Source organism: Phodopus roborovskii, unplaced genomic scaffold, assembly GCF_943737965.1.
Source record: "Phodopus roborovskii unplaced genomic scaffold, PHOROB, whole genome shotgun sequence".
Taxonomy (NCBI): Eukaryota; Metazoa; Chordata; class Mammalia; order Rodentia; family Cricetidae; genus Phodopus; species Phodopus roborovskii.
Window position 1 is genome coordinate 330406 of NW_026126539.1, and position 13548 is coordinate 343953.

Sequence of the window (13548 nt, forward strand, 5' to 3'; positions counted from 1 at the left end):
CTGCTCTCTATGCCGCCCATGTCCCTGTAGGGGAGCTAGGACTGATTGCAGGTCCTCCCAGGACAGCATCCAGCTTTTACATGGTTCTGGGGATCCAAAGTCATATTTGCTGACAGCTATATCTTCTGAGCAGTCACTTCTACTCTTTTAAAAAACTGTTTGAGCATAGCCATTTCATCCTAACTACCTGACCTATTTATTTTACTGTTAAATAAGCATTAGTTTGTTTATTCTTGACTTTTTGAGTCAGTCCGATTATATTGTTAAGAGTGGCCTTTAACTTGTGGCAATTTTCCGTATATGTAAGACAGAGACCTGAATCCTGCCCTGCCAGAGTTTAGAATCTGGTTATAGAAGCAGACCACTTGATAAATGATCAAGGTTCCCTGTGTGCTCAGTAATTGGATTCTCTTGTAAGCAGATGTTTACTGAGCCCGGGTTATGCACTAAGCTCTGGAGTTAAGCCAGTTAACCAGGCTGTCCCACTGCCTGCTTTTAGGCTATAATGGACCACCAACAGGTGAGGCTGGGTGGAGGGCCCCCTGGGGACCACTGTCAGATAGGGATAAGGAAGGGAACGAACCCGGTGTCTGTAATAGGGAAGTTGCTTGGAAGAGGTGAGGTTGTATTTTCAATATTCTGAGTACACGAACAACAGAAGCCCAAACAGAAATGTATGGTAGAATCTCATTTTCAAATATATAAAACAGGTGAGATTAATATATGGGATGAAAATCTGAATGGCAGTGATTGGTTCCTGGTCTGGTAGAATATAGACATGGATTTTCATAAGCAAACACTTGCAGAGTTGAGTATATATACAGTACTTTTATTTATTTATTTATTTTTGGTGTGTGTGTTTTTTTAAATGTTGCAACACTGTTTTTTTTTTTAAGATTTATTTTTAATTATATATATGTGGCTGTGTGGGGATGTGTATGTGAGTGTGGGTATTCTAAGAGGCCAGGGACTGTCAGACCCCCTGGAGCTGGACTGGCAGGCAGTTGTGCATGCTAGGAACTGCACTCGAGTCCTCCACAAGAGAAAACACATCTCTGTGCCATCGCAGCAGCCTTGAAAGGCGATGGTGTGTTTAGAAGGGAGTAGTGACTAGGCAAAGCCTTCTGAGCACAGTGGAAAAGCACCCGCTGCCCTGCCCTCCATGGGCTGCTTATACTGGCAGTCCTGCCTGGTATGGCAGGGGAGTACATTTGGGAGAGTGAAGATGGGTTGTATAGACACATTTAGATGCAAGATATTGGGAGAAAAGAAATGTATTTGGAGATAAAGATGTCTGTCCAGAATGCACATTGACATAGGAAATTAATTGGCTTAAATTCCTTACCTCCAATCCAAGCCTGATCCCACATGTATTTTGGGAGGATTATATGAAATAATGGATGCTGAGTCCATGCATCTGACATACATGCATTTATGGAGTGTTTAAGAGAGTTACAATAGTGTATGTGTATAGTTTGATTCTAATGCTTGGCTTTCTAAATATACAAGGTTGATTCTGCAATGGAATAGTGCTTAGTTACCTGAGACTTGTGATGTGGTAGTCATTGTTAATTTTTTTTGTTTCATGCAGGTATACCTTAGCATGATATTAAAATATTTTGGCTATTTTTCATTCTACTTATACTTAGGAAAACATTTTAAAGCATTTGAGAATAGTCTAAATATGTCAGAATTTTTATTTCTGTAAATCTCACACTTGCCAAAGGTGCCGTATAAGAGAATACTTTTACCAAAATGGCTGAGTGTGTGGGAGGAAAAGGATCCTGCTTTACAGACTTGCCTTACAGGTGAAATTGATCCTTTGAACAGTTAAATTTCAGGCCAGGCATGTGCTAAATACCTGTGGTTTAATGTGCTGACATAATCAGTTCTTCATTACATGTCCAACTGTCATATGAGAAGTCCCATTTAACCAATAATGAGCCAGATTTACACTTGCTTGACAATGACGACTGCTCTTCTGCCTTTTTAAAAACCCCTCCTTTCCCGTAGGCCAGCCCCCTACCCTCCCGGGAGACCCCTTACGTTTTGGGAATGTCTTTCTGGTTATCTGGGACAAACTGCTTTTGGTGTCTAAGGCACAAATCTGAGTTGCACCTGCTCTCTGTGTTTAGGAGTGAGCGAGCCCGCTGGATCACAGCTCTAGGACACAGCAGCGGGAAGCAGCCACCAGATCGAACCAGTAAGTTTCCCAGAGTGGTAGGGCTCTGGAACACGGAGGGACTCTGCCCCCTGCTGGACAGCATGGTTACTGACCGGTTACACTACCTTTATCTCTACCTGCTTTACAAAGTTCCTCCCAGGTGCAGTTTTTAGATAGCATGAAAAATTGCTGCTTAGCCTTCTTGAGTTTTCTCTCCATCCATGAGTCAGAGTAATCGGTCTCACTGTGGGTTATTGTAAAGACTAAGTTATAGAGGGTGAAGCCCTGCTTGAATCATACAGGGCTTAAACTTAGCTGTTATTAATGGGTTTAAATATATGTAGAAAAGTGTGAGGGTGTTTGATTTTTATTGTTTTGAGAAAAAGCCTTGCTACTTAGCTCTGCGTGGCCCGGTTTCACACTAGTCCAGATTGGCTTTGAACTCAGTCTTTTGCCTCAGCTTCCAGAATGCTGGGAGTACAGCCTGTGAGCACCATGTCCGGTTACAAATTTTTGGTCTAAAGAAAATTATGTTTTTCCTGACCCTAAAAAAGGGTGTAAGTGACAATGTCAAGAAAATGTGCTTTATTCTTCTGGTGTCCTATTAGGCTTATGGGAATGCTGTTTCTGAATGATCAGTTGGGGGACTGAAGAATGAGGGTTGCAAAGATGGTTTTATGGAGCTTATGACCACAACTTTTAGAGTCAAAGCAAAAGTGGTTGGTGTGACATTCGATTTTATATTAAAAACAAATAGTGAAGCCATGCCAGTGAGCTCTACTGCAGTTGTATTGTTGAAAATCAGCATTTTGGGGTACTCAGAACTAGCCTGGTAAGATTCTGGTTGGAGCCTTCACTTTTCCTAAGCTTGTTCACAGCCTTTATGCTTAGTTGCTGGTAGGACCAGAGAGCTGTGGACTGAGATCTTGGTACTGAAGTTGTATGATCTTGACCTATCACCTCCTCTCTTGCCTCCTTGTCCCCAGCATGCAGTGGCTATTGGCAGTTCCAAAGGGTAATACTATGAATGACTCCTAGTCAAGGCTACTGCTGAGCATATTCATGCATCATAAGATCCCTCTTGAACCCAAGTTTTAAAACTCTAAACTTCATAAGCAAGCATGAGCCTGGCTCAGTCTGCATTGCAGGCCCTGGAGGCACAGGCCTGAGGGAATGAACGCCTACTGCTTCTTTGTAGAGTTTTGTTCCCCAGCCTATGGAAGCTCATTGTGTCCTTTTTCCTCCACAGCACTGACCCAGGTGGAAATCATTAGATCTTTTACTGCCAAGCAGCCAGATGAACTCTCCCTACAGGTGGCAGATGTAGTCCTCATTTATCAGCGTGTTGGCGACGGTGAGTAGGATTAGTCTCATAGGCGGTAGTGGAATGGCACTCACAGAGCCTCTGTCCACGGACTTTAATTTTGTCACCAACACCTGTATTTCATAACCTGACACAGCGATACTTCAGCTCCTCTATCCAGTCCTTAATCTCTGTCCCTGACAGTTTATGCCCCAAACCAGAAGGTCCTTGGAGCCCTAATGGTTGCTGAAAGTAATCCATTTGAAACCCCTAATTTTGCCCCATCTTCTGTTTTCTCTCCATGATTTTTTTTTTTTTTTTTTTTTTTTGAAGTATGATGCACTCACCATGGAGTTTCCTTTTCTTCCCAGGCCTGCAGTCACCTAGTTCTCAACTTTTCTTCCCTGTTCCCTTACTTAAAAAGGAAAGGGTTCCCTGCTGCTTGTGTCCAGAGGATTGCCTGTCAGAGCTCAGCCAGTTCACACTCACAGTCTCCTCTCTTCTGAGCTTTTTGCTCATGTCCAATCTCTGGTGCCTCACTCATCCTCTTTTGAAACCTTGCCTTGTTACACCTGAAGTATTTTGACCTTAGCAGGAATCTATTGCACTAAAGTTTCTCCTTGCCTATTATCTATGGTAACTCAACCCACAGAAGAAATACCACCTTCAGATTGGGCATCTCTTCGTCAGAGTGAGCTGGCCCAAAAAGATTCCCCCAGACATATCTTGCCTGATGCAACCTGGTTTTCCTTGCAGGCTGGTATGAAGGGGAACGACTTCGAGATGGAGAAAGGGGCTGGTTTCCAATGGAATGTGCAAAGGAGATAACATGCCAAGCTACTATTGATAAGAATGTGGAGAGGATGGGACGTTTGTTAGGACTGGAAACCAACGTGTAATCTCTCAGATGGCCAACAGAATGGGGGCTGGTTTTCCTGTTATCACAGTCTGCTTAATTAAAAAGAATGGAAACACATGCCTATAAGCTTGCCAAGTTGTTCTGTACTCTCGGCAGAACAGCTATAGATGAAGTTAGTCCACAAAGCTCAGTTTTTGCATAATGATGCTCCTAAACCTCTCTGACTCCATTGAACAGCCCTGGTTCCCTCCACTTCCATCCAGTGTGTCATGTAAGATGCTGTATTTTGGCTTCTCTGTCTTCATTTTATCTAGAACATTGCTCTTCCCGCTTAAGTTTCTCCTTTGTGCAGACCTGCAGCATCAGCAAGTTTGTCTATAAGGAGTGTCCATTTTGTAAATACTTTTTGTGTCTTAGCCTAATGCTGTTAATTCCAAAAGGAACTAATAAGAGTTCAGTAGGTAAGCTGTCATGGTTTGTAAACCCCTTTCTACGAAAGGGAAATTGACACTTGAACTTTGCTGCCATTTTCCTCATTAGAAGGAAAGTGAGGGGCCACCCAGTGAGGATTTTCAAAATCCATCTCATTCAATATTGGTCTTAGGTAACTTTAGCTTAATAAACCCAAGCTACTAAAATCACATAGGTTTTTACAGTTCACATATGTGAGGACATTGGGAAGACAGGATATTATGAGTCAACTGCCCAAGAGCTGACCCAAGTCTGCTGCTTTGCCTTCAGTAATGCATGGTTCCTGACTTGCATGGTTCCTGACTGTTCTGCTTGTTCTCAAGTAGAAAGTGGCTGCAACACACATTTACAAATTAAGGAAGAAAATTAAGCTTAGAGAATATCAAGATGTGAGCATGGTATCAATATTTTGACCTTAATGGGAATTAATCACACTCAATACCTGATGGCTGGGTTTGGAATCTCTCTTAGCTGTGAGTTCCTATAGGACATTATTTTTCCACTAGTAGAAAGAGACACGGTAGTATACTAGAGTTATGAAGTTTTGAAAGATTGACTGGATAAGTATTTTCATTGGTAGCTATTCTGTTCACTAAGTAACAACTACATATACATTATGGGGGGGGGGGTGCTCAGATCTTTGTCATGTGTCCATGCCCCTGTCTAAACAGCACCTACACCTTAAGGGTCCAGAACCCAATCAATGTGTAGGTGTGCCTCATACCCTTCAACCCATCCACCTTGGCAGTAAGCCAGAGTAGACATCCCAGGGGCTTTCTCACCTTTAGGTTGCTTTCCTTTTGCCTCTATATGTAATCCTTGCAAAAGATATTCCAGGCCCAAATTCTTAGAGGTATGAGTGAGTATGTGAGTGAAGCAATAGCAGTGGCCCACAGCAAGAAATGCCCTCAGAGTATAAAACCGTAAATGTCGCTCCTCTTCAATAATGTCACAGACTTTTTAGAAGAAATGCTAACAAATTATAGTTTAATCTAATGCCATGTTTTACTTAGGATGAAGGTGTTGCTTGCAAGAGGAGTAATTTTGTATTATTTTTGCTAATACTGATTTGGAGCTATAAAGTAACATTATGGATCCTGTGAATTAATTTATAAGTAGTAAGCGTGTGAAAATAAATGTATCCTTTAAGTCAAGCAGCCAAACACTGTTATTAAAATGTCCCTGTATAGCAGGTATTTAACAGTCATAGTGTTTCATTTCAATTGTGATTGTTTTTAACAGGACACTTTTTTTTTTTCAAACATACTTTTTAAAATGTGTTCTTTGAAATGTAAGGTGACTTCATGCATGCAAAACTGAAATGTTACTTTTGTTTCAATAAATTGAAACTCTTGTACACTTTCAACAAAGCTTGTGAATTTATAAAGATTTTATATACATCTGTCTTTCTGTGCTGGCGTGATTTGATTTATTCATGTGTGAAGTTATGGTTTGGGGAGTTTGTGGTTAAATCAAAGCTGTACTGAGTAGGCTATCGACAGCTAGAATTATAGAAGATTCCTCTGGTCTCTTGGGTATGTGCTAGTAGTATCAGATACCTTAGAAAACAGGTGCTTCTGCAAATTGGGTCCTACCATTTTTGTGCTTAGGAAATTTTATCATCTAGTAAATCATGGTGGAAGAATCCAAACCTTTCTATATTAGTTTCCCATTGCTGCATAAGGCTGTCACAAAATGAGTGACTTAAGCATTACTCACTCAGTTTTGTGTATAATCTCCCACTTGCAAACTCAGATATCCTGGGTACTTCGATACTAGGGTTCTCCTGTCTCAGAGGCTGCAACCACCACATGATTCTTCAGCTTCTAGGCAGCAATATAGTGCTTATTTCTGATACTTGGAATTTACCTCCCTATTCTGCCATCTGAGGAGAAATCTCTTCTTTAAAGGACTCAGTATTAGATTAGGCTCATGGAATAATTTCCTCAATGATTAACTTGAGATTAATTTATTTTTTTAAGTAGGTAAATAAATGTTTCAGTATTAACTGATTTTAGCCCTTGGTGAGATATGTACATTTCCTTGAATGTGCAACATAATATAATATATGATATCAACAACAGGGAGGCAGAAGTTAGCAGAACAACCTTCGAATTCTGCTTCCATCACCCACCGTAAAACCTGAAAATGCTAGATATTTCCAGCTTCCTTGCAGCTAAATGCAATAGTAAATACCCATGAGATCTGTCTATACTACAATTCAGCACTCTGAAGCATCTTCGTTACATTTCTACTCAAGCTTTCATTAGATGAAGAGATGGTTATCCCATTTCTAGTAAGTAGCAGAATACAATATCCCCCGCTCCATTTCTCTGGGGCATTGGGAAGCTGCAGAGAAGCTGAGCCACTTTGATTTGTAGTTTAAGAATGCAGGTCAAAATATAGTATGTGCCATAATAACTTTTGTGCATAGAGTCCCTCAGGGGGGCTTATTCCGGAGTAGGTATATGAGCCTGAGAAACTCCGAGCTCCCTTGACTCTAATACATTTTCATCTTAGCAGTGGGAAACAAAAACCTCACTGGTGCAAACAACCACCACCTAATCTCACTCATTTCTTTGAGCAAGTGGTCATAAGTTCAGCAAAGACTCAGAGACATGGCATTGTGACACAAATAACCAGCCCAGATACTCTGGATGCTAAAGTAATCAGGTTCCATCAGTATTCATAAATGCTATTTGTAGAGGTAATGTCACACTTTATAATGGAAGAGATCTAACAACTACAGAAATTTAACAGAAAGAAAAACAACTAGAAATTATATAGTTAACCATCAGATCACACAGTTAAAGGAGATTCCAGGGAATTGGAAGAGAGGCTGAAAGAGACTACAAGGAATCGTGGAAGCAATAGCCATGGTGATTCTAAAGATTGAAGTGGAGTCCTAGAGAGGGGACAGAGGAAGGGAGCATTACCAGAGGGGATGGAGAAGGTGATCTGACCAGTCTAGGAAGGGAGAATGATCTTGGCTACAGGGAATCTTTCCATCTGAGCACATTCTTCATGAAGGAAGTCAACTGATAAGCCCTCTGAGTACCTACATGAATAATGACTTTTGGCCAGAGTATCACAGCATTCACATATATGATCTTTATGATAAAATGACTGCCTAAAGATAATGCCTGCATTTCAATGAAGGCTGAATTTAGTCAAGAGAATACAATAATTTAAGTGTATTTTCTCCCAATGATATGGCCTCAAAACACAAGAGTTAGAAAAATATAAATCAACATTATAGCATAAACTATACCCAAGTATATTTGTATTATTTCATTAGAGGAGGATCCATAAAAGCACAGACTTAATGACAATGTACTCTACATAGAACACTCTGAAAAATCTTCAGCATATGCTTTCAAGTGGACATTTGCATTTGACTTTTATACCTGAATGTAAAATTCAAAACTTTTAACTTCTTCAGATGTCATAGAAGCAACTTTAGTGATAAAGCAATTTTAGTGATAAAGACATCAAAAGTAAGAAAACTTGGTAAACTGAAAATCTTTCCTTAAGAAGTCTTCAGTGATGAAGCTTGCAAGTATATCACTGATAAAAGAAATACCTTCTAATGATACTCTTCTACAATCAGATCAGTGCCTTGTTCAGCCATCACCAGAGAAGCTTCCTCCTGCAGCAAATGGGAACAAAGAGAGACACAGTCCGACATTACATAGAGTTAGAGACCTTGGGACTCTCAGCCTTAAATAGGAGGTCTCCATCAAATCCTCTCCCTCTCTCTCCCAGAGATCAGGGAGCCCTACAGAAGAGAAGGTACCACAGAGCTACAGGGGACAGAGGATTTAAAGAAAAGGCCTTCTAAATCAGTATGAGTAAAGTTCTTATCTCAAGAGACTGAAGCAGCAAGCACAGGGTCTACACAGGTCTGCAGCAGTCCTCTGCATATATAAACTTCCAGTGTAACATTTTGGTGTGATTCCCATGACTGCCAATGAGTAGGTCTCTGATCCTTGTGCCTTCTCCTGTGCTTTTTCTGATTGTCTTGTTCAATTTTGGTGTGATGGTTTTTATCTTATATTTTGTTGTATTTTTTAAAAAATGAATTAATGAATCACTGGACACTTAGCCACTAGGGTAAAGGTTAACAACTGAATTGTCACACCTGCTGGGACAGAGAAAGTCAGTTTTCCGCAATGAGTGACGTTGTGTATATCCACCACTACAGGACAGGCCTTATACTCAGTAGTTGACCAACATATAATGGACTTCACTTTTTTTGTGTGCTGTTTGTTGCAGTTTGGTGGTTTTTATTGTTTGTTTTGTTGGAGGGGGGTTATTCTGTTATCTTGGTTTGGGGGATATGTTATACTGGTGTTTTGATTGTTTTAGAAAGAATTTAGGTCGCTGGGCATTGGTGGTGCACACCTTTAATCCCAGCACTTGGGAGGCAGAGGCAGAGGCAGGCAGATGGATCTCTGTGAGTTCAAAACCAGCCTGGTCTACTGAGTTCCAGGACAGGCTCCAAAGCAATACAGAGAAACCCTTTCTCAAAAAAACCAAAAGGAAAGAAAGGAAGGAAGGATGAAAGAAAGAAAAAAAAAGGAAGGAAGGAAGGAAGAAAACTTGGTGGGTGTGGAGGAGAGGTTCTGGAAGGTTTTGGAAGGTAAACAATATGATCAAAATATACTTAATGTTAAAAAATGCTTTTAATAAAATATAAAGAAAAGTTTCATCTGAAATATACATGGAACTCAGATTTTAACTCAAAGATCAAAAATGATCTCAACTGTAAACAATGGCAAACATCTGAATAAGTCACCAGAGCTCACATAGAACATAAGCCTATGAAAAGACATTTGATGTCAGAGCTGCAGGAATCGTCAGACACAGTGAAATGATCAAAAGGGAGCCAGCCGGGATGTGGAACCCAATAATCCCAATCTCAGCATTGGCGAAGCAGACAGAAGTGGATCTCTCTGAGTACAAGGTTAAGACACATATAACCCTAAACCAAGAGGAGGAAACAAAAACAGGAACTGTTACTGCTGGTGGAAATACAGTAACCTCCTGGGAATGCAGTTTGGCAGTTTCTAAGAGAATCAAACATCTCTACCATATGACCCCACAATCACAGGCCTTGGGTTTTATCCAAGTTAGTTGAAAACACTCATTACAAAGAAATTGTGTATAAATGCTTGTAGCAGCTGTTTCCACAATCACCACAACTTGAAAGCTCAGTAAGTGAATGGATAAGCTCTGCAGACATCCATTCTTATCTTAAAGGAAAACAACTGACTTCCAAGAACTGAAAATAAAAAGAAAAAGGCTATTTTAAGAGGCTGACTGGAAGCTATGGCAAAGGGTAAGCAAAGAAATTTGGAAAATAATAGTTGACCCTAGAATAGCAATGTGCCGCATAGTTGACATAAGCTAGAGTCATTTGAAAGGGAACCTCAAATTGGGAAAATGCTACTGTAAGATCCAGCTGTAGGGCATTTTCTTAATGAGTGCTTGATGGGCAAGGGCCCAGCCCGTTTCCAGCAAGGAACCCAGCAAAGGTTCCATCCTTGTGCTGGTGGTCCTGGGTTCTATAAGAATGCAGAATGCACAGGCCATGGGGAACAAGCTAGTAAACGGTCCCCTTTCTTGGCCTCTGCAACAGTTTCTGCCTCTCTGTGAGTTCCTGTTCTGACTTCCTTCAATGATGGAGTACAATGTGGGATCACAATCAACTTAAATCCCTTCCTCCCTGACTTGCTTTTGGCCATGGTGTTTCATCACAGCAATAGTAACCCTAACTAAGTCAACCACCACAGTACAACTCTCAAGTTGAAAGTGTAAGTTTTAACATGCTCAGTCTTTACCCACTAGCAACCTGGGTTTTCTGGAAGCAAGCTCATCATAAGAGCCACCAGAAGTGACTGCAAGGTTGCCATAGTACAGCATTCTTTATTAGCATGATCCTACTAGTTTTTAAGGTAATACTCTACATTTCTCTGTACTCTAAAGTCTTAGTCTAAGTTTATATTAGATTTGTACATATTTTAATAATTATGTACATCTATTTTATGCATTGACATACTTTTTAATAAAACTTTCAAAAGTTCTAGGTCATAAAATGTGCACCTTTATCAAATCAAATCTTCCTGATGCCCTGACCTATGGGACCAGGCTGGTGGGAAAATCTGCTCATAACATAATGGCGCTGCAACATGGACCAGAGAACTTTCACTTAAAGCTTAACAAAAGCTTAAAAGGGGGTTTTATAAACAAAAGAACAAAGACAAGCAAGGCTTCTTGGTACCAGCATTTTTCTTGGTTGGACTCTGTTTTGCTGAAGACAAGCAGAGATTTGCACCTCCTTTAAGGGAGGTTTCCTGACTCCGCTTGTGGCAAAAAAAAAAAAAAAAAAAAAAAAAAAAAAACACACACACACTTTTAAAAAGCACTACTAACAATTCAATGGTGAGTATGAACATAAAAAGCACTACTAACAATTCAATGGTGAGTATGAACAGTTGGTTTAATAAATAAATAAGTAAATTAATTAATTAAAAAAGAGAGAGAGTAGCTGGGACATTGGTGACACACACATATGCCTTTAATTCCAACACTTGGGAGGCAGAGGCAAACCGATCTCTGTGATTTCAAAGAAAAACTAGTGTACAAAGTAAATTCCAGGGCAGCCAAAGTTACACAGAGAAACCCTGCATCAAAAAAAAAAAAAAAAAAAAAAAAAAAAGGTTACGCAGAGAAACCTAGACTCAATAAATGAAAAAATAAAATCTAAGTAAAAAAAGCCACATTAAGATGAAAAACACACAAAGAATCTGTCTTTAACTTACTCAATTGCTAAGGAAAAAGTAATTGCTACAATACACTTGATTATCAATGCTACTAAATTAACCCAATTTATATATTTTAAAAATGCTTTGACTTCCAAATTTACGACTAAGGACAAGTTACTGGGGAAAAGAATTTCTAGTTTTGTTTTCAAAAAAAAAAAAAAAAAAAAAAAAAGCTATGGATTCCTTCCATACTAACAGGGTTTGATCAATCCAGACCCCTTAAAACAGTGTTCCAGGTGATCCAACATTCAAAACAGCTGGGACAAGACAGCCTTACAGACCACTACAGCCATGATTTCTGCATCTTTTTAGTATCCCCATGACAGCGCCCCCTACCAGCAGGAAGCAGTTTGGAAAGAATATTGTTTATAAATATTTGTTTTCATTTAAATGGAGTTGGTTATAAATGACCACAACCAATCTTTTTAAAGGTAAAAAGGGGATTATGGTATAGATATGAATACTTTGCTTTTGGATGGATTTTTATTTATTGATACAATTTAAGGTCAATTTTGTGATATGCATTATTTCTCCTCTTGTTTAGGTATTGAGTTTATATAGCTCATTTAGAAATGTAGTATATAATTTAGTACAGATTATAGGTAGTTATTTATAAAAGTCAAAACTTACAGTGTTGTTTTTTAGATATACAGAGATGTATTTGAGATGAATAGGCATTCTTCAAACCTTTCAAGACCTATACAATATGGCATTTAAAATGGTTTAGGGTTTTTCTTAACAGTAGAGTCACAACTGTTCCTGGTAACACCACCTGCGTCAGAAAGGAAGATCGACATTAAAGAAGCACATTATGGGGTTTGCTTTCAATATGGCAAGACTAGCCATTTGGGCAAGATACTGCTCTTGTCTGGACTGTTTGACTTTATGCTGTATAAACTGGACATGCAGGACACACAGGAAAGTGTCGACTGATAGAAGATGGACATAGAGCTACAGGGTTCCTGCTTCATGCAACAGTCTGCAGGACACAGAGAAAAAGGACTGACAAACTGCTAACACAGGTGGGGCATTTTGAAATTTCTTGCTTTGCTGAGAAGTCTGCCAAGACACACAATGGCCTAGAGGCTGAAGATGGAACATTACAGAACTTCAGGTGACTGACCAGGTAATGAGATGTCTCTGTCACTTCTAGAGTTTATATATTATCCTTCTGTGGTCTTTGATGGGAGTTGAAAACAGATAGTTATGATTATAGTTTTCCTTAGGATTAAAGTCAAGTTACATATAGAACTTTAGACTCACAAAGATAGGATAAATGATGGAATATTTTCTTTAAATCCTGCTAAATATTAATGGACTAAATATTGTTAACTGTGGTTCTTATTTGGTAAATGTTTTGTTATATATTTTGCTATGTTAAAGTTAAAAAAGTTAAAAACTTTTTTTTTATTTAGACAGAAAAGAGATGATAGGAGATGTCATTCTGTAAATATGTTTCTCTTAGTGGTTAATGAATAAAGCACTGTTGGCCAATAGGAAAGCAAGATAGGTGGGACGAGGAGACAAGAATTCAGGGAAAGGTAGGAAGATTCAAAATATAGGACTGAGAACTCCGGACCCTCTCTCCGGTAAGATAAGACCTTGTGGAAATACTTAGATTAATAGAAATGGGTTAATATTTAAGACAGAGCTAACCAATAAGAAACACTAGTAACAGACTAAAAGCTTAATATCTAATCAGCGTCTTTGTGTGTTATTAGGCGCTGGCGTGGCTATGGGACCAGGCCGGTAGGAAAACCTGCTCATGACACTGATTCTCCAAGATAGGTCAGTGAATTCATCAAATTCTTCACACCCATGTTGTTCAAGGGTCAGCAATTCAGGGAGAATGCCTAGAAAAAGTCCCCAAAGCTCTGACTTGCCTATCCATGCTATCTTTGTTTTCAGAGAGAACTCACTCATT

The 13548-nt window shown here is 39.5% G+C and overlaps 1 protein-coding gene across 1 annotated transcript in view; it reads left to right on the plus strand.

Annotated features, from left to right (window-relative positions):
- The window catches only part of Arhgef26 (Rho guanine nucleotide exchange factor 26), a 111159-nt gene extending 104957 nt beyond the window's left edge, over positions 1–6202 (plus strand). The window contains exons 12-14 of the mRNA XM_051198660.1: positions 2136–2203; positions 3414–3518; positions 4224–6202. Of these exons, the coding sequence (XP_051054617.1) occupies positions 2136–2203; positions 3414–3518; positions 4224–4366 (316 nt within the window). The 3' untranslated portion in view covers positions 4367–6202. The remainder of the gene's footprint in view (positions 1–2135; positions 2204–3413; positions 3519–4223) is intronic.
- The last annotated feature ends 7346 nt before the right edge of the window (positions 6203–13548 follow it).